Source organism: Ceratotherium simum, chromosome 33 (assembly GCF_057802395.1).
Source record: "Ceratotherium simum simum isolate JZ-2026a chromosome 33, ASM5780239v1, whole genome shotgun sequence".
Lineage (NCBI taxonomy): Eukaryota > Metazoa > Chordata > Mammalia > Perissodactyla > Rhinocerotidae > Ceratotherium > Ceratotherium simum.
The window spans coordinates 22,947,807-22,967,542 of record NC_141932.1 but is presented as its reverse complement, the minus strand read 5'-3'; the positions used below and the strand labels follow the sequence as shown (position 1 = coordinate 22,967,542).

Here is a 19,736-nt window from a genome sequence, read left to right as displayed (position 1 = left end):
GAGATGAATGGATGAATGGAAGTTGGATGTAAGGATGGCTGAATGGATAGACAGATGGACTAGTAAATAAATAAATGGTTAGATGTTTGAATGGATGGATGGTCAGATGGATGGGTGAAGGGTTGGATGATGAAAGGATGGACAAAACAGCTGGATAAATGGAGAGCTAGATAGACTGGTGAGTGGATGAATGGTTGGATGTTTAGATGGATAGATGAACACAAGCTTGGATGGGTGCTTGGAGACACTGATGGATGATGAGATGGATGGGCCGAGAGATAAATGGATGGGTGGCTGGATAAAGGGTTGGATGAAAGGATGGCTGGACAAACAGATGGATAGATGAATTGATGAGTGGCTAGATGGCTGGATGTTTGCTGAATAGATGGATGGACTTTTGGTTGGATGGATGCATGGAAAGATTGATGGATGGTGAGATGGATGAGTGGAGAGGTGGATGCATGAATGGATGGAAGAACAGGCTGTACAGTGGTGAAGTGTGTGGCCTTGGGAGCCAGACCACTTCAGGATTTGAATCCCGGTTCTTCTGTTTATGGGCTGTGTGACCTTGGGCAATTTGCTTTATTTTTCTTTGTCTGTTTCCTCATCTTTTACAGAGGGATGATGATAATAGTTCCTACCTCTTGGTGTTTTTGTGAGGAATGAATGAGTTGATACACATAAAGCCCTAAGATCAGAGTCTGGAGCATACCTAGATTTATTATGATGGGAGGATGGATGGACTGATGATTGAATGGCTGAATGGGCATTGCATGGTTGAACCAAAGAAGGAAGGAACAGTGAGGGAGGTGAATGGAGTCACGAACACTCATGAGACACCCTCAGGCATTTTATTAGGGGCTTAGAAGGAATCTTACAGGATCTTTCTTTCTGCTTTCCCAAGGATTATAGCCCCAGGAATAGATCAGACCTGGACGTAGGACAACGTGACATCACCCTGGATCTCCAGCACATCCACCCTCTGGAAGTCGGGAAAGCGATGGGAGAAGTCAAAGAGGTGCTGGCCGTTGACATAAACCTTGAAGCGATCCGTGCCACAGCGAATGGACAGCTGCAAGGAGAAGGGCGGGCATGAGGCCAGGCCCAGGACAGAGGCTTTAGAGGGAAGTGGCAAAAGAGACCTCAGACTCACATCAAAAAACTGTCCAGCACCAAACGGGTTGTGGGAGATCTTCCTCTCCTCGGATCCCCAGGAGCCGTTCAGAAAGCTGTTCCGAACCACAACGCCCTCGGCCACGCGGGGGTTAATGTGCAGAGCCACATCCCCTGAAGATCCCGCCTTGAAATTGATGACAAATCTGGGGGCAAAGAGGGAGAGAGGTCAGAGGTGGCTGGGAGCCAGCACCTGGTTCTCCAAGGAAGGAGGAGACGGGGGCCTAGATTCCTGGGTCCCTAATGGAGGAAGAGGCTGAGGGCCCAGACTCCAGGGTGTGAGGGAGAAGGGGAGCTGAGGATTCCCACCTCCATCTAGATTCTGTACCTCCTGCTTGTGGGGGGTACAAAGCCCTTGATTATGATGGTTCTTCGGGGTGTAAGCCCCCCTTGCAGTCTCCTCATAAATGGCACAGGCTGTGGGAAGAGAGCATGGGGTCCCACCATCTCTCAGATCACCAGAAGCCAAATGCAGGGACAAATTCTCAGAGAGGGGAACCCACTCAACCTAGGAAATGTCCCCAACCCCCATCCCCTTCCCACTCTGACCACTCCTCCACCCTCTCCCCACCTCCCACCCCAAACACCTTCTGCCCACTCCATTTCCTACCCTCTCAGGGCTCCCCATGGATCAGGGCCCCCTACCCACCACTGGCTCCTGCTTCCCCACAAATCGCCCACCACAGGGCCCTGAACTCTCGCAGGAGGCCTTACCGGGTTGAAGGCCGGGGGGCCCTCCATGGTCTGTGAAGTGAGGAAGAAGAGAGATTATTCTACAATACTGGACAAACATTTCCAGCACACCTACTACATGCAGGTGTATCTCTGGGTGCTGGATTAGCGCAACCTCTCTGACCACCCCCCCCCCCCCGCAATTCTCGCCACCCCCCCCCCCCCATGGCCACAAAACCCTCGCACTTACAGGCAGGACATTCTGATGGTGGTGGCCATGTCCGGGGGGACCCTACATGGACAGAAGGAAGGCAGGAATGGTGAGAGGAGCCAGGGATCCTTCTGCTGTCCAGAGAGACCTCCTCCCCAGCCCCCAAACCCCCACCCTAAGGGGAAGGCCGTCGCCCATGAGCAGGTACTTACTGGGTGTGGCGGAAAACCCCTAGGTTGCTGTGGGCACAGAGGGAGAAGGAGGTGATGAGGGGGACATCAAACTAGGGCCTGGAGGGTGTCAAGGATGCCTGCCCCGGGGCAGCCCACCACCACCGCCTGAGAGAACTCTGCGGTCAAAGATGGTTCATTGATGAAGACGGACTTCCTGTGTTTAGGGATCTCCAGGGCACAGTGAATCTCACTCCTTCCCTTTAGGACAAGCCTGGTACATTCTATTCTCGTACCCTCCCCTATCATGGCTTCCTGCTGTCTCAGGATCCTCATGTGCCCCCTCCTCCCCCCTCAACCCAGAAACTGCGTGATAAAGTGTACACTCCTCAGAACATCCCCCCAGGCCCCCACGATACCCCTGCTCACCTTATCTCTAACTACGATTTGCCCCTCACTCCACGTGCCCACCACTGGGGCAACTAGGAGTCCTTGGACCCAGCCGAGATCCTATCCCTCCCTGTCTGTCTCAGGCTCTCTTAGTCTGTGTGTGAGTCTCTCTCTCTGTTTCTCAGTCTCTGTCTCTCCCTGTCTCTATCTCTGACTCTGTTTCTCTCTCTCATCCACACCTTCTCACAGGTAGTTCCCTCTGCCAGGAACACCCTTCCCTTCCTTAGATAACTTATATTCACTCTCCTTCTCTCTGTCTCCTCCTCTTCCTAATGAACTCCTTTCTGCCTCGACTTCCATGTTAAGTCAGCTATTCTGAAGGCCCTTTGAAAATAGCTTTATTGGGGCTGGCCCGGTGGCATAATGGTTAAGTTCATGCACTCTGCTTCAGCGGCCCTGGGTTTTGCGAGTTGGGATCCCGGGAGTGGACCTACACACTGCTCATCAAGCCACGCTGTGGCAGCGTCCCACATACAAAATAGAGGAAGATGGGCACAGATGTTAGCTCAGGGCCAATCTTCCTCAGAAAAAAAAAAAAAAGTATTGATGAAGCACGATAGGAAAACGAACACCCGTAGGCCCGTGGCCGCCTCACGGATGAAGACATTCCCGATGTTTCCCATGCCTGCGTTTGATCAGCTCTGTGACCTTGGGCAGGTTACGTAAGCTCTCTGTGTCTCAGTTTCCACATCTGTAAAAGGAGGCTGCTGATTGTCAGGGACTTTCCCTGTGGAGGCATGGGGGGCTTACAAGTTGGGCGTGTGGAGCCCTCTGCTAAAGGACGTGTCAGGAGTCTGGGGTTTGGGCTTCTCCAAATAGCGCTGTTCTGGGTACCCAGTGTGTGTATTTTGGTGCCCATTCATTCACTGTGGACCTGGGAGTGGGGTGTGTAGGGTGCTGGGCGCATGTCTGTTCAGCTTTCACAGACGCTGCCCAGTCATCTCCCACAGGATGGGAGTGTCAGCCAGGCCACAGTCCCACCACCCATTGGCACTGTGTGCCTTCTCGTTGGAGCTCTGCTGGCGGGTGTGTGGCTGTGGCATCACATCACTGTGATGTGATGAGTTTCCCAGGGGACTAACAATGTTGGGCAACTTCTCTTGAACTTTACTATTCCTGTGTTTTTTCGATTCTCCTTATCTTTACTTCCTGACTCAGCTTACACACCTCCTCCTCCTCCAGGAAGCCCTCCTCCCCCAACCTCCCACATGTCTCCCAGCCTGGCCCTGACTGCTCGTGGCCAACACCATCTAGTGACATGTCTGTCTTGCCAGTGGACTGTCTTGGTTGCCTCTGGGTCCACGGCCTTACCCAGCAAAGGGACTGGCACAGAGCAGGAGCTCAGGAACTAAATGACTATGGGAATGCACTAAGGAAGGGGGCAAGCCAAGAAGAGAGGGAGACCCCACACACCTGGTGTGGCGGGGGCTGGCCTCCGATGAAGTTGATTGATTGAAGCTGCACATCCCCATCCACTTGCAGGTGGGTGACCATCTGGAGGGGGAGCCGGTGCCTGAACTCATAGAAGGGACTTCCATTTACCACCACCTGGAGGGCAGGCAGGGGTGAGGTCAGAGTCGGCACTCACAGCCTTGGGAAAGCAGAAACAGGAAGCAGGGAACAGGGATCTTTTTAACATGGGGTCAAAAGTCTTGGGGGCGAGCTTGGATGACCTCAGACTCAGGAACCTTGGAGACCACAGGTCAGAAGTCAAGCCGGGGTCAAAAGTCAGCTCCCAGAACCGTGGATGGGAGATGATAGAGAATTTCATCTGGGGTTGGAGATCAGAAGAGAATCGAGTCTGAGTCCAGGTCTGGGCATCAAATGAGTTGGGTCGGAGGTCTAGCTCTGACATGTCTTGGCTGTGCGACCTCAGGGAAGTCACATCACCTCTCTGAGCCTTTGTTTCCTCATCTGTAAAATGCGGGCTCGCTCTGGGGTTGTTGGGAAGAGGAAAACCCAGCAAGGCGTGTCAGAGGCATTGTGGAAAGCCTGGGGAGGGCCCTGCCTTGGGATCACAGCTCAGAGGACTTGAGGTCATCACGGTTCTAGTTAGAGTGGACACGGGGCTGAGAACCAGATCCGCAGGACTGAGTGCTCCCCATGTGCTAGTACTTTCCATGGTAAGATCAACGTGGTGATTCTCTCAGCAGCTCCATGAGGCAGGACAAAGGATTGTCCCTGCAGTTCAAGAAAGTGGAGGCTCCAGGCGGTAGAGTGACCAGCTCAAGGTCACAAATGGGGGCGTGGCAAAGCCCAGATTCCATGTCCAACCTCAAACCATGATGTCAACCTCAGTGATGAGCTTAGAAACGTGGTGCCCATCTGACCGGGCAAGAGAAACAATAGAAAAAATAAACAAATGGGACTACATCAAACTAAAAAGCTTCTGCACAGCAAAGGAAACCATCAACAAAACGAAAAGACAACCTAACAATTGGGAGAAGATATTTGCAAACCATACATCTGATAAGGGCTTAATCTCCAAAATATATAAAGAACTCATGCATCTCAACAACAAAAAAACTACCAACCCGATTAAAAAATGGGCAAAAGACCCGAACAGACATTTCTCCAAAGAAGATATACAGATGGCCAACAGACACATGAAAAGATGTTCAAAATCACTAACTATCAGGGAAATGCAAATCAAAACTACAATGAGATATCACCTCACGCCCGTCACAATGGCTATAATTAACAAGACATGTGTTGGAGAGGATGTGGAGAGAAGGGAACTCTCATACACTGCTGGTGGGAGTGCAACCTGGTGCAGCCACTATGGAAAACAGTATGGAGACTCCTCAAAAAATCAACGATAGAACTACCATATGATCCAGCTATTCGACTGTTGGGTATTTATCCAAAGAACTTGAAAACACCAATTTGCAAAGGTACATGCGCCCCTGTGTTCATTGCAGCGTTATTCACAATAGCCAAGACTTGGAAGCAACCTAAGTGCCCATCAAGGGACGAATGGATAAAGAAGCTGTGGTATATATACACAATGGAATACTACTCAGCCATAAGAAACGACGAAATCCAGCCATTTGTGACAACATGGATGGACATTGAGGGTATAATGCAAAGTGAAATAAGTCAGAGGGAGAAGGCCAAATACCGTATGATTTCCTTCATTAAGTAGTAGATAATAACAACAATAAACAAACACATAGGGACAGAGATTGGATTGGTGGTTACCAGAGGGGAAGGGGGGAGGGAGGAGGGTGAAAGGGATAATTCGGTACATGTGTGTGGTGATGGGTTGTAATTAGTATTTTGGTGGTGAACATGATGTAGTCCATGCAGAAATAGAAGTACAATGATGTACACCTGAAATTTTTGCAATGTTATAAACCAATGTTACTGCAATAAACAAAAAAATTAAAAAAAAAAAAAAAAAAAAAAAGAAATGTGGTGCCCACATGAGGGCGAGCCAAGTCCAGGGAGGTCCCCCAGCCCTGCAGTCCCCTCTAGGACGCTCCTCCAGTGGTGCATGTGGGCACAAATGTGCACCAGGACACCCCCTGCAGTGTCATTTATCAGAGCCAGACGCTGGGACGGAGTGACCTCAGAGCAGGGACGAGGAGGCCTGCAGAGCCATCAGCGGGCGCAGACCAGGTGTGATAATGGCATCGTGACTGTGTTTTTATAAGCAGAAACATTTCTGAACGAAATGATCTGGTATCTGGGATTTGCTTTTAAATACTCTGGGAGGGGAGGAGTGAGATAGAGAGGAAAGCAGGGTGACCGCGAGCTGACGGCTAGTGCCACTGGCCCAGGAGACGGGCTCACTGTCCCGGTGCGTGCATCCTCTGCGTGAGCTCAGAGTTCTCTACGAGAAACTGCAAAACTAAACACTCTAGAGAGCACAGAGGGACAGGATGATGGACATTCAACGTACAAGAAGGGTCTCTGGGGCCGGCCCCGTGGCTTAGTGGTTAAGTGCCCGCGCTCCACTACTGGCGGCCCGGGTTCGGATCCCGGGCGCGCACCGACGCACCGCTTCTCCGGCCATGCTGAGGCCGCGTCCCACATACAGCAACTAGAAGGATGTGCAACTATGACATACAGCTATCTACTGGGGCTTTGGGGAAAAAAAGGAGGAGGATTGGCAATAGACGTTAGCTCAGAGCCAGTCTTCCTCAGCAAAAAGAGGAGGATTAGCATGGATGTTAGCTCAGGGCTGATCTCCCTCACAAAAAACAAACAAACAAACAAACAAACAAAAAACACAGTTAAAAAAAAAAAAAAAGAAGAAGGCTCTCCGCAGCAGAGGAAGGGGAGTGGGAAAAAGGATGAGGGAATTTTGTCATAGGCAGGAAAGAGGGATAAGAAAAGAAAAGTGAGGTAGGAAGGGAGGGGAGGGGGAAGACAGAGGGAAAAAGAAGGAAGGGAGGGAGAGAGAGGGGGAGGAGGGAGGGAGAGAGAGGAAGGGGGGGTGGCGGCGCCCAGGGGCTCCGACCTTGTAGTGCTCCGCCTGGACCATGAACACCAGCTCGAAGGGGGCGCCCTTGTGGAAGGGCATTTCCCTTTTCTTCTCCTCTCTGCCCCACTGGCCGCCCTGTTTCGCATTGAAGACCACCTTGTCCAAGCCATCAAAGCGGGGGTTGAAGTGGAAGGCGACGTCCGACTCCGGGGACTGCCCCACCATGAAGTTCACGAAGAACCTGGCAGGACAGGGAAGAGCTGGTCCCCGGCCCCACCTGCCAGAGCAAGGGGTCCCCCTCCGGGAAGCCCTGTCTGTCCCACCCTGCTCCAGGTTCCAGATAGAGGGCGACCTTAGCACAGCCAGGGGGACCCTGTGAACACCCAACTCAGCACGCACATTCCACACCTCTCCTCACGCCAGCATCCCCAGAGTGATCTTATCGGGGCAGGCACACATCTGTCACAGGGCCTTTGCACTGGCTGTTCTTTCTGCCTGGAATGCCCTTCCCTCAGATACACCCCAGGCTCCCTCCCTCACCTCCTTCAGGTCTTTGCTGAAATGTTCCCTTCCCAGGGAGGCCTTCCCCAGCCACCCTGTTTAAAGGGACAATGCCACACCTCCTCCCCACATCCACTCCCCATCTCCCTCCTTATTTGTTTCCATAGCACTTATCACCATCTGACATATTATAGACTTGATTTGTTTATTTTTGATCTCTCCCCTCTACCAGGATGTCAGCTCCACGAGGACAGGGATCTCGGTCTGTCCTGTTGACTGCTCTGCCCTGAGTGCCCAGGCACAGAGCGGGCACTCAACGAGCAAAGAAACAATGAACGAAGAAACAAAAATCCTATGAGGTCAGTTCAATATGTATCACCATTTTAAGGCAATAAAAAGGCTAAGACTTATTACAGCACTTACTTTACGGTCCTACATCTTATACACGTGGAATCCTCAAAACAGTCCCATTTTACAGACGGGAAACTAAAGCACAGAGAGGTCCAGCAGCTTTCCTAGTCACACAGCTGGTAAATGACGAGCCGGGATGTGAACTCAGGGGGCCCTGCTCTAGCCTGTGATCTTAATTCATGCTATCACACCCATCAATTCCAATCCAAAGTCCCAACTCTGGGGCCACCTCTCATGGTGAGCGTCCCTGACCCCTCCCAGCCCCCAGGGTCCCCCTTCTGATCTGATCACCAAGCCCTGGACTCCCCAGACCAGGGCCGCTCTTTGGCCATTGGGGGCCGTGACATAGAGCCCCTCCCCAACCAGGGTGGAGGAAGGGAAGACGGCCTTCTGCACCTGGGCCAGAAGCCCCGGGTTCATAGCCCCCTCCTAGCCTGGCCTGGCATGGGGGAGAGTCTTACCTCCTCATGTGCTCGCTAGGCACTCCTTGGATGTAAACGGACATTCCGACGCTGAGACCGCCTGGGATGGGCTGGTTGTAGGGCAGCGTCTGGAGAAGGGGCCGGGTGAGGGGCCTCGAAGGCCATTCGCCTACTGCAGCCTTTACCCTTCATGGCAAGCCCCCCACTCCTTTAAGCGAGGGAGCGGGAGTAAGAGGTGAGGGATCCATGTGGGGATGACGAGGGTTAGGGATGACATGAATGGCCCGAGTGTCAGGGCGGGATCAGTACTGGGAAAATCAGCCCAAGGGTTGGGTGGGTGACTCCAAGGATCAGGCTGAGGGTAAATTGCGTGGGGGTCGGGGTGGAGCTAAGCCAGGGCCTGGGGTTAGGGCCTGGGCTGGCATCTCACCGGGTTGTAGGTGGGCTGGTAGCCTGGCGCAGGGACAAAGGCCATCCTGAGAGGCTGGGCTGGTGGCTCGTCCTGTGAGAAGAGCGGCAGGAGTGGGGAATGGTGGCAGATGACAGTGGTGGGTGGCTCTTATACCTGCGGGTAAGGGAGTGGCTGACAGGGCAGGGTCCACGGGATCCCTTTTCTAGGCATCCCAGGCTCACATCTTACCTAGGGCATCCTCTACACTCCCTTCTCTTACCAGCCTCGCTGATAACTAGCCAGAACCCAGGTCATCTGGACCAGGCCTGGGGGCCTGAGCTCAGGGCCCCCTCCTCTAGGCCTTTCTGCAGAGGAGGTGCTGGTGAACTTCGGCCCTGCCAGGGCCTTATCAGAGCCCATAAAACCCTGCCCGGAACTTTGTTAGCAGAGGGAGGGTGAGGTTGGGCGGGCTGGGCAGGGCAGGGCTACAGGAGTGGCCCAGGACAGATGGGCAATGGAAGCGAGAGAAAGCAGGGCAGAACCGGGTGCTCTAGACACTCCCAAGAACTGTGAAAGGGCCTAAATTTATTGCGCGCCCACTACATGCCTTTACCATGTACATTAATTATATACATGGTGGTTCAGATCATTGACTTCTGCAGCCAGAGGTTCTGGGTTCAAATCCTGCCTCTGCCACTTGCTGGCTGTGTGATCTTGGGTCAGTGCCTTAACCTCAATTTGCTCGTTTGCCCATCTATAAAATGGGGATATTAATAGTCTCAACCTCATAGGGTCCTTGAAACGAATCACTAAGTTAATAAATGCTCAGAACAGGACTTGGCATACAGAAGGCCCTAAATTAAGGCGTGGTCTCTTGCACTCATCCCAAACATAAATTCAGGAGGTTGGGATTATATGTGGATAAGAATACCCGAAGCTTAAAAAAAATGAGGCAGCGGGCCCAAGATTGGGTAGCAATGGAACTTTAGCCAGCCCCCTGCGCCGGATCCCACTCTGCTGAGCAGTGATAAGGCGCCAGGCACGGTGCACACGGCCCTCGAGCCCGGAGCAGGCAGACCGTCCATAGCCTTTCAGTCCAGAGGGAGCCCTGTGACTTTGGCTCCATCCCCGCCCAACTTTCTATTGGTCCTCGCCGGCCCACGGCCAGCTCTGAATGGTCGTCACCTGCGTGGCTCCCACTCTCATTGGTCAAATCTCTATCCCCGACCTTCAGTGCAACTGAGGTCGTTGGGGCTCCCGGGCACATCTTGGCTCCTTTCCGCCTCTCCTGTCTCCAATAAGGGCACCAGGTTCTTTACATTGCTTTATTGTTCGTAAGGCAAAGATAAGATGAGGAAATCAGTGTCATAAAGTTATAAACGGGGAGGGTGGCTGAGAAGGCGGCGAGGCGACCATCTTCACCAGGCCTTCCTCTGTGGATGAGGAAACACAGGCACGAGGTGGATCAAGGCCAGACCCGGGGTTAGGGCCGGCGACGCGGGGGCTCTCAGAGCTTGGAGAAGGTGACGCTCTTCAGTTCCTTCTTCTCCATCGCGGCCTGGACGGACTTAACGATGTCCTCGGTTTGCAGCATGCTCATGTTCCAGGACGCCTGCATCGAGGGCGGCGGGGCACGCAAGACAGGGGACGATTGGAGTTGGACCAATGAAAAACGGGAGGGAGACAGCAGCGCACCAATCAGAGGGCAAGGCCTGCAGAGGGCCGCTGAGCCCTGATTGGTCGCTCTGGGATCAGACAAGGGCAGGGATTGGCTGGGCGGAGAGCCTCACCATGTAGTTGAGGCCTTCGGCCACCGAATGGTCACGGGAGTAGAGCAGGTGGATTTTGGTGCCCTGCACCGCCACCGGGCTCTTGCTGGAAATCTCGGCCGCCAGGGCGAAGGCGGCATCAAGCATGGCCTCCTTGTCTGGGAACAGCCGGCTGCGGACGGAGGGAATCAGGTTCTCTCCCCTCCCGCCCACGGATGAAGAAGTGGCCAATCACAGGAGACAGCGGGAAGCAGCCCCCCCCCCCCCCGAAATGGACCAATCAGTGCAGGGCACTAGACTCCAGCATAAAAAGCTGACCACCCAGAGAGAGGAAGCCACTTGGATCCGTGAGTGAGGAGGCACGGAGACCCAGAGAGGCCCACCCCCAGGCCTGGCCGCCCTGAGCTCTTGACCAGCACGGGCCTTGGCCCCTACCTGACCAGCCCACTGCCCAGGGCCTCGTCAGCCATCATCTTGCGGGCGGTGAAGGCCAGCTCGTTGACCAGGCTGCAAGAGGGCGGGGCGTGTCAGGGGACGGCAGTCATCCCCCGTCCAGGAGGCGCCTGCGGCCCCCTCCCCTGGGCTCCCCACCCACCTCTGGTTCCCAATGACTCTGGGCAGGCGCTGCAGGGTTCCCACATCGGCCGCCAAACCTATGTCCACCTCCTGCGGGGAGCAGTCATGTCAGTGCTTGGTTTCTGCCGAATATTGTCCTCCGTGCAACATCAGTGCCGATGAAATTCGGCAGAGGTCCCACTCCACCCCCACCTCAGAGACTCCCCCCAAATACCCCATTTCATTCCCATCCACATCCTTTCGCCCCTGTAGGTTCCTTCAGTCTAGAATAGAGCCCACCCCACCCAATTCCTCTGCCCTCCCAATTCTTCGGGGTCAGCCACGTCTATCTTCCTAGGGAAGCCCTCCAACCCTGCCCATCCGACCCCCTTCCTGCATCCCTGGGCTCCATCCTACCTCCCGCCCTCTCAGCACTGACCCCCTCCCCATCCCCCGCATCATCCCTGCTGCCATGCCTTTACTCACTCCTGACCTCGCCTGGACTGCATGACCTACCCTTGACTTCCTCCACGGCCAAGTCTTACTTTTTAACGTTCATTTCTGAGTAACTCTTCCATGAAGCCCTCCGGGCTTACTCCAGGACCTCCCTCCCCACCCCCACCCCTTAGCCTGCCCTGTCTCTGCTTCGCCCCCGCTCTGCTGCTCATCGCCCAGCTATAAGCAGGTCCGGAGGCAGCAGAGCTCGGGAGGATGGCTCACCTTCACCTGGAAGAAAGCATCCTGGGCACAGTAGCGGATGTCACAGGCAGTGATGAGGTCCACGCCTGGCAGGTAGAGGCCAGGGACACTAAACAACCACAAGGACCAACCCCTCCTCCCAGGTGCTGGGGAGGCACCTTGGGACAAACTCTAACTAGCAACAGATCTGAGGCTGGAGGCCATTGGCTGAGGAGGAAGGGCAGCAGCCAATAGGCGCCAGCCAGTGAGCATCCGGAAGGGCAGCAGCCAATAGGCGCCCAGCCAAAGTGGGCGCCCGGATGGGTGATGGGTGGCTGCAGACTCACCTGCGCCAATGCAGCCCCCGTGGATGGCTGCGATCACCGGTTTGGGGCACTGGAAGGGAACAGGAGGGGCGGGTCAGGGCTGGCCCAGGAGAGGTGGGCAGGGGGAATGCCCTGCCAGCCCCCCGGAGTCACCTTCTCGATGACGCTGAAGGTCTCTTGGTATCCGGCGATGAGCCTGCGGAGGTGCCAGCTGATGCGGGCCGCATCTTCTCCCTGGGGCTGAAGGAGGTCCGAAGCGAAGTCCGTGAGGTCGATACCTGGTGGGGAGGCGTGAGGAGGCACCTAGTCTCCCAGGCCCCACTCTTTGCCTCCACGAGAGGTCAGAACCCAGGTTCCACTGATTGGAACCCCCAAACCACCACAGTGAGAAAGCAACTCACACGGGACTTAGCGAGGGATTGCATATAGGCTGCGAAAGAAATACCAGCTAACGTTTATTGAGTCGTTACTCACTTAATCCTCACAACCACCCATGCTTTGCACTATTAGGAGTCAAAGTTTTGGGCACAAGCAATTGAGTCGATGGTGGTCCTGTTTCCTGAGGTGGGAGGACGGGATGGAGCAATTTTTGTGGATCCAACTGCAAGAGAATCCCAAATCTGATCTTTCTCCCACAAATCATTCTCCACGACCCTGGCTACCATGGCTTCCCCTGGTCTCCCCACTCCCACCCCTGCCCCTGTCCCAAGACCTTGCCAGCCCTGCACCAGCCTCATTTCCAACCCATTCCTGTGGGCACACGGCCTCCAGCAGTCGTCCCGACAACACAGACATTCCCTTCCCAGAGCCTTTGTGCCCACTGCCCCCTCTGCGAGAGCACTCCTTCCCCCTGCGATGGTGAAGCCTGACTCTCACTCTTTAGGCCACAGCTCAAAGGTCACCTCCTCACAGAGGCCCACTCTGGCCGCCCTGGCTAAATAGTGGCCCCATCACCCTCTATCTCCTTTCTCTGCCTTATCTCGGCTGCTCTCTTGTTATCACATAATTATGTGCTTATCTCGTTTAGTGCCTGTCTCCCTTTCCAGGATGTGAGCTCCATGAGCGGAAGAGGTTTTGTCTTTTTGTCCACCACTGTATCCGCAGTGCCTAAACAGGGCCTAGTATACAGTAGGAGCTCAATAAGTGAGCAATACGGACAACAATCCCTGCCCTCATGGCGCTGCCCTTGAATGAGTAAGAAAATAGATTCTGTCAGGTGGTGACAAGTGCTGAAAGAAAATTAAAAGAGAGAAGTGGAAGTGGAATGGAGTGTGCGTGTGCATGTGCGTGTGCATGTGTGTGTGTGCACGCACGCAGTGAGGGCCACTGCAGGATTAAATGGGGGTGGTCAGGGACCCTCTCACTGAAAAAGTGACATGTGAATGAAGATCTGAAGGAGGAGAGGGAGGGAGCTATGGGGATATCTGGGATGAGAGTGGCAAATGTCAGGAAGAGCCAGTGCAAAGGCCCTGTGGTTGAAATGCACCCGGTCTGTGTGAGGACCAGCAAGGAGGCCGGCACAGCCGGAGTGGAGTGAGGGAGGCAGCGAGTGGGAAAAGCCCAGGTGGGAGACATGACAAGGGCAGATCGTGTGGGGCCTCGTGGGCCAATAGGAGGACTTGGGCTTTTACTCTGAGACAGTTCTGAGCAGAATCATCCTTCACTTTCTTCCTCCTGGGGTTAATCATTCCCATCCTTTTGCCTGTCCTCTGAACAACGCCTGAAAAGTCATTCCCACAGTCGACCACACCCCAACTCTCTGAGGCTTCGTGGCCTTCACGGCTTGTTTAAATAAGCGAGACCACAGGAGTGTTGGCTCAGGGTAGAGCTGAATTTGTGCAGGTTAAATACTTGTAAGATGCGACCCTGGCCGGGCCACTTTGTCCTCTGGGCCTTGGGTTTCTTCTCTGTAAAAAGAGAGCCGATGGGGCTGCACGGATTCACAGAGACAGCCCCAGAGGCCCCGGCGCAGTGCCGGGCGTGGGGTGGCGTCGCGACAGTTACTGTTATTATATGCTCCACTTCAGCGAGGCCGGACCGGCCTAGGCCAGCCCGCTGGCGTCTGCTGGCTCCACACCACGAGCCACGCCCACTCCAGGACACGCCCAGCTTGGCGCCTTGCCCCCTCCGACTGCCTTTTCTGGTCTACCTGCCCGACCTAGACCTGGGGACACCGGCGTCTGAACCCCTTGAAATAAAGGGCCCCCGACCGGGGTACAAGGTGCCCCCTCCCGATGTTGCAGAAAAGTCCCCCACCTTGTTCCCCTGTGAACCTCGAAATGTTTCAGACATCATTCAGAATCATAACTAAGTTATTTGTAATCATAAATAACATCTACATCAATAAAAGTTTTACATGGGTTAACGTTTCACACGTATTAACTCATTTAATCCTCACAGCCACCTGATGAGGCAGGTCAAGTTGATACTATCTCCATTTTCTTCGGATGGGAACCGCAGCACAGAGAGGTGAAGGGGCGTTCGCAGGTGGCAGAGGTGGGAGGTGGGTGGCTGCCCGGGTCAGAGGCCCTGCTCTGATCTGGGTCACAGTTCAGGACAAAGACTGCAGCCAGGCAGCCTGAGTTTAAAATCCCACCTCTGCCACCTACCAGCTGTGAGAGCTACGCAAGTTTCTACCTCTCTCTGGGCCTCGGTTTCCTCACCTGAAAAATGGGGATGATCCTTGACCCCATCTCGTAGGGCTGTGGTGAGAATTAATTAATACGTGTAAAGCGCTGAGACACTCCTCGAATGCTAAATTTCAGTGTGGGCTATTTTTTTTTTTTTAATGAGTAGTTCCATTCTATCATTGAAACTACTAATTAAATTGTGTTTCTTCTTTTTGGCTTCAGGGTCTCGCTGTTGAAAAGGAGACGAGACAGCCACAGTGAGCTGGGAGCCAAAAGATGAGGGTCCCAGGCCTGGCCCAGCCACAGAGGAGCCTCATCTTTCACTTCTCAGGCACGAGTCCCATGAGGGCAAGGGTCAGACGCAGGGGCTGCTTCCTGTGTCTAGGTCCCTGGCACCCAGGAAGAGGGCTGGCACTGGAGTGCCCTCGATGAATGTTTGTTGAATGAATGAAAGGAAAACAGAGAGAGGTGTAGAAAGAAAACATGTGAAGATGTGAAGAGAGGAAACAGAAAGAAATAGATTGCTTATGTCTGTCGTCCCCACTGAGTTGGGAACTCCATGAGGGCAGGGCCCCAGGCTGTCCCAGGCAGCTCTCAGTCCCCAGCACTGGCCTGGGCCCTGCGCAGAAATCAGCGTATGTGACACTTCCCTTCTGGTATGGACCCTCCCACAGATGACAACTCCGTGCTCTGGTCGGACAAGACACAGCGACCTGATGGCACGGGGCAGATTCTGGAGGGAGTTATCATTTAGAAGAAAGGACTGGCACCAAGTGAGTTGCCTATTTTTTTTTTTTTTTGCGAGGAAGATTCGCCCTGAGCTAACATCTGTCCAATCCTCCTCTATTTTGTATGTGGGACGCCACCACAGCACGACTTGATGAGTGGTGTAGGTCCGTGCCTGGGATCCGAATCCATGAACCCTGGGCCGCTGAAGCGGAGCACCCGAACTTAAACACTACACCACCAAGCCAGCCCCTAGTTACCTATTTTTAAAGCTTTTAGCCTGAGGCCAGCTGAAGTTGTGCTTGAAGAACCACAGCATAGAGTCCAGGGTGACCCTAGCTGCTGGAAAGTGAGGGGGGAGAGTCCAGAAAGGAGAAAGCCAGAGGGGAAGCCCCAAATTCTGAGTATAAACTCTGCCCAAATCTCTTGCTGGCCCATGAACCATGCGTGGAGCCCAGCAAGAGACTGAAAAACTGATTCCAACTAAGTTGCTAAGACAGGAAACTCAACACTCTTTGGAGTTGCATAACAGGATCCAGAGTTTCCACATCATCTTCCCACATCCCAGTATCCAGGACACAATACAAACTTATTCCAAATACAAAGAAACAGCAAAATAAGACCCATCTTTTCAAGAGATGATAAACAGAGATTGACCCCAAGGTGACCCAGATGTTAGTATTAGGAGACAAGCATTTTAAAGCGGCCATTACAACTATGCTCGATTGTGCAAAGAAAAATATGCTCGTGATAAATAAAAAGACATGAAACTTCAGCAGAGAAATGGGAAATAGAAAAAAGAATCAAATGTAGATTTGAGAACTGAAAACTACAATATCTGAAATTTTATAATGGTTAACAGCAGAATAGAGATGACAAAGGAGTTGGTGAGTCTGGTCACTGGAAATTATTCAGGCTGAAGGACAGACCTGTGGGGCAATCAAAAAATCTAACAGACATGTAATTGGAAATCAGGTCACATGTGTTGAGTAATTGCACAAAAGCCTGTTCTTATTATAACACACTTTACCAACACATTAAAAAACAGACTCGGAGAGGTGAAGGGGCTCCATCAAGGCCACAGATCCGGGATGGAAACCCAGATTTCAGAGCCCATGATCCTGTCAAGTTCTGTTGGACTAATTTCTGTATTTGAATGTTTTAAGTTAAAAAAAAAAAATACTAAAAGTGGAAGTTAGAAGCTACTTAAAACCCTAATTAAGAAGCACTGCTCTCTTCCCAGAAGCAGGGGAGAGAGGGGGGTGGGTGTGGGGAGCCCCAGTACCTGCAGTGAAAGTTTTTCCTGAACCAGAGATCACCACAGCCCGACAGTCAGGATCTTGCGCTATCTTGTTGAAGCATTCCACCATCTCCCTGTGGAGGGGCAAGGAGGGAAGGGCCGTGGCTGGGGTGGGGATCCCCTGCCCACATGTGGATCTGTCTCCCACGCCCCACTCCTGCCTCAGCCCTCAGCCCCTGCCTCCTCCCGCAGGCAGGCCTCCAGGATCTGCAGGCGAGACCTCCAGAAGGCCTTGTTCATGGCATTCCGCTTCTCGGGCCGGTTTAGCTGCACGTGCAGAATGTGTTTCTGGGTAGCTGTCACTCGAAGGGACTCATAGCTGTGGTCTGGGGCTTCACTGGGTGCTGCTCTGGAGGACTTCTCTTGTGCAGAGGAGCCCAGAGGGCGAAGGCTGAGGTTGAGACCCAGGTGGGTGGGGGCTGTCAGTCCTGGGGAGACAAAGGAAGGAAGAGCCTTTGGTGACCCAGGTTGGAGACACAGTCCCTTCAAGAGCAGGGGGTACACATCTCAGTGACGTTAGACTGGGGACCACAGGCCCCTTTGAGACCTCCGTTTAGGGGGATACAGACTCTAAGATTAGGGGTGCATTTAGTGGCCTGAGTCTGAGGACCACTTCAGACCCTTGATCGTGAGATGACCCCAGGTTGGGGACTCTGAGCCGTCAGCGACCCGATTTTAAGACACAGGCCTAGAGAACTGGGGAGCCCTCTGAACGAGAGCACACGGATTCCTGAGTTTAAGGGGCTCGGACCCTGCATGACCCGGGACAGGCCTCCCCGTCCTTCCGTCACTATGACAGCACGACAGTGCAACAGACCCCCAGAAGTCAAGAGGTGACTCACGCCGCATCAGTAGGTTGCGGAGTCTGAGAGAAGCCGCCATCGCCGCCGCCATTGGGACAGAATCGCCCAGTCGCCGGACAGGAGACAGCCAAGGGGGCGGGCACAATAGGCCGCCATGTTGAGCGAGGGCATCAACGCTGCAGCTTGACCGCGGTGACGCCGGTCTTTCCGCCATCTTTACTAAGGGCAACCGGAAATCAACTTCTTGGTTCGCCTCCTGCGTTATAGACGCCTCCTGCGTTATCGAGCGGCTTAGAAAGGACCCTCTGGCCCAGTGGGAACCCGGCCTAAGAAAATAATTCATACGGCTGCTGGACATGCCTGTAGAAAGTTCATCACAGCGCTGTTCTATAATTGGACAAATTGGAGACAGCTGACATGGCCAAGGACATGACGGCTGAATAACTCCAGTCCTGCAAGTTTGTAACCCTGCACTCTACCATATTAACTAGAAAGAAAAAGTTAGCTAGTACTGAGTTTGCTCACATAAGGGAATGAAAACATAAACGGGCCAACATGAAGTGCTGACTGTATAATCTGAACTCCCACACCACCACGAGGTCCTATTTTCCATTGTACACAGAGGAAACCGGCTGGGGAGGGCAAGTCACTAGTTCAAGGTCGCTGGGCTTCCTGAGTGCTGAAGAGGGGGATTTACATGGCTCTGAGGGCCATGTTCTTCAAATAATTTCTTCAAAAAATGAAACCACTTTGGAAAAGGCCAGTTAACCAAAGAACATAAACAGTGTTGTAACACTTTTTAGTTATGCTCCTTAGGGAGACGTTCGCCAGCAGGTGAACAGATGTCTCTGGGCACGCGGGACTGCAGGCAGTACCTCGCCTCATAATGGGACGGGTCATAGCCGGGTAGGCTCTTTCGGGAAACAGAACCAGTGACCATCCATCAACTGTTTGGTTATCTCTGCCATGGAAAACTGAAACCGCGATGCAGATCCCAAGATACAGATCCCACGGTATACACATGGAGTATCGCTAGGAGACTCAAAACTGTGATAACCCATGAACACTGGGCGCTGGGTGACAAAATGGGGAAATTTTTTTTTTACCCCCTTGATGGGCTTAGAAACAAATCCTAGTAGATTAAGTTTATGGCTGCAAGGTGACTAGTTTCCCCTTCTCCAGAGGTTGTCTGCAATTTTCCCTGGTGAAGCAGTTTGTTCCTCTGATAAATGCCATGTGACTTGAGTAGATGCTAATCTGAGTTTAAAAACTTCCTCACAGTAAATTCCCAAAGTGGGTTCTTTGTCAAGTGCACACACATGAATAAGGCCTTGTACTTTTTGACTGGCTTCTCTTTGCAGGCGGCCTCTTCCCTCCAGTATGAGCCAAGGTCCTGAAACAGGCTCCTTCCAGGCTATCACCCCCCACAGCCAACCCCAACCATATGCAGAAGTTCCCGCCTACAGCTGGGGACTATCTGTCGTGCTGCGACTGTACGCATCCTGTAACTCAGCAAGTCCACTGCTGGGAACTCACCTCCAGATCACCATCAGGAAGCCGGCTGTTTGTACAATGACATACATCATAGTACTGTTTGCAATAGCAAAGAATTGGAAATTACCAGCTAAAGTAAATTATGACACATCCACACGAGATACTCTGCAGGGGGGTTAAAGATAAGGAGGTTGCTCTGATATGACACAGAACATTGTACAGTATAAAACAGAGCCATTTGCTAAAAAAAAAATATATACATATCCACTTAGAAGTTTCCATATGGAAAAAAAAATCACCAAAGACTTAAAGGGACTGGGAGGACAACTCACTTTTATCTGAGCTTTTATTTTCCAACCCTGAAAGCAGGTTGTTTACTTTGCAGGATTAAAGCTTTTTTTTTCTCTCAAGTCTTTAATTTCTTCAACATCACTTATTTTTTAAAGTGACTGTCCAACTAGACTGAGCCTACTTTAGGCAGGGCCCATGAAGACCACCACCAGGTGTCCCCGATTTCCCCCAGACCCCTTCATTCCTAGCATCACCCAAGGTCTGCAGCCCTGGCCCAGCCTGCTCCTCTCAGGGCTCGGCCCATATTTCCCAATGGCCCACAGCTGCGCCCCAG

At 52.9% G+C, this 19,736-nt stretch overlaps 2 protein-coding genes across 2 annotated transcripts; both read right to left on the bottom strand.

Moving 5' to 3' along the window:
• Nucleotides 1–837: 837 nt before the first annotated feature.
• On the bottom strand, nt 838–10,080 carry LGALS4 (galectin 4). Its single transcript, XM_004441495.3, has 10 exons — nt 8,870–10,080; nt 8,479–8,567; nt 7,142–7,346; nt 4,090–4,224; nt 2,269–2,295; nt 2,096–2,137; nt 1,888–1,917; nt 1,502–1,590; nt 1,154–1,319; nt 838–1,072 (listed from the first exon to the last, which is right to left on the bottom strand). Exons 1-10 carry the CDS (start codon nt 8,912–8,914, stop codon nt 926–928), a joined length of 975 nt encoding a protein of 324 aa, XP_004441552.1. The 5' UTR covers nt 8,915–10,080; the 3' UTR covers nt 838–925.
• Nucleotides 10,081–10,141: 61 nt separating this feature from the next.
• Nucleotides 10,142–19,691, bottom strand: ECH1 (enoyl-CoA hydratase 1). Its single transcript, XM_004441496.3, has 10 exons — nt 17,657–19,691; nt 17,035–17,242; nt 16,800–16,888; nt 12,312–12,436; nt 12,180–12,228; nt 11,875–11,939; nt 11,195–11,265; nt 11,035–11,106; nt 10,621–10,771; nt 10,142–10,442 (listed from the first exon to the last, which is right to left on the bottom strand). The coding sequence occupies exons 1-10, from the start codon at nt 17,973–17,975 to the stop codon at nt 10,338–10,340; spliced, it is 1,254 nt and encodes a 417-aa protein (XP_004441553.2). The 5' UTR covers nt 17,976–19,691; the 3' UTR covers nt 10,142–10,337.
• Nucleotides 19,692–19,736: the final 45 nt, after the last annotated feature.

Coding starts and splice junctions, on each gene's coding strand:
- LGALS4 (XM_004441495.3), bottom strand. CDS start 8,914: ATGGCCTTTGTCCCTGCGCCAGGCTACCAGCCCACCTACAACCCG. Junction 2,138..2,268: donor GGGGTTTTCCGCCACACCCA/GTAAGTACCTGC, acceptor CTGTCCATGTAG/GGTCCCCCCGGACATGGCCA. Junction 1,320..1,501: donor GTACCCCCCACAAGCAGGAG/GTACAGAATCTA, acceptor CTTTGCCCCCAG/ATTTGTCATCAATTTCAAGG.
- ECH1 (XM_004441496.3), bottom strand. CDS start 17,975: ATGTCCAGCAGCCGTATGAATTATTTTCTTAGGCCGGGTTCCCACTGG. Junction 11,107..11,194: donor AGAGTCATTGGGAACCAGAG/GTGGGTGGGGAG, acceptor GCCCTCTTGCAG/CCTGGTCAACGAGCTGGCCT. Junction 10,443..10,620: donor CCGAAGGCCTCAACTACATG/GTGAGGCTCTCC, acceptor CCCTCGATGCAG/GCGTCCTGGAACATGAGCAT.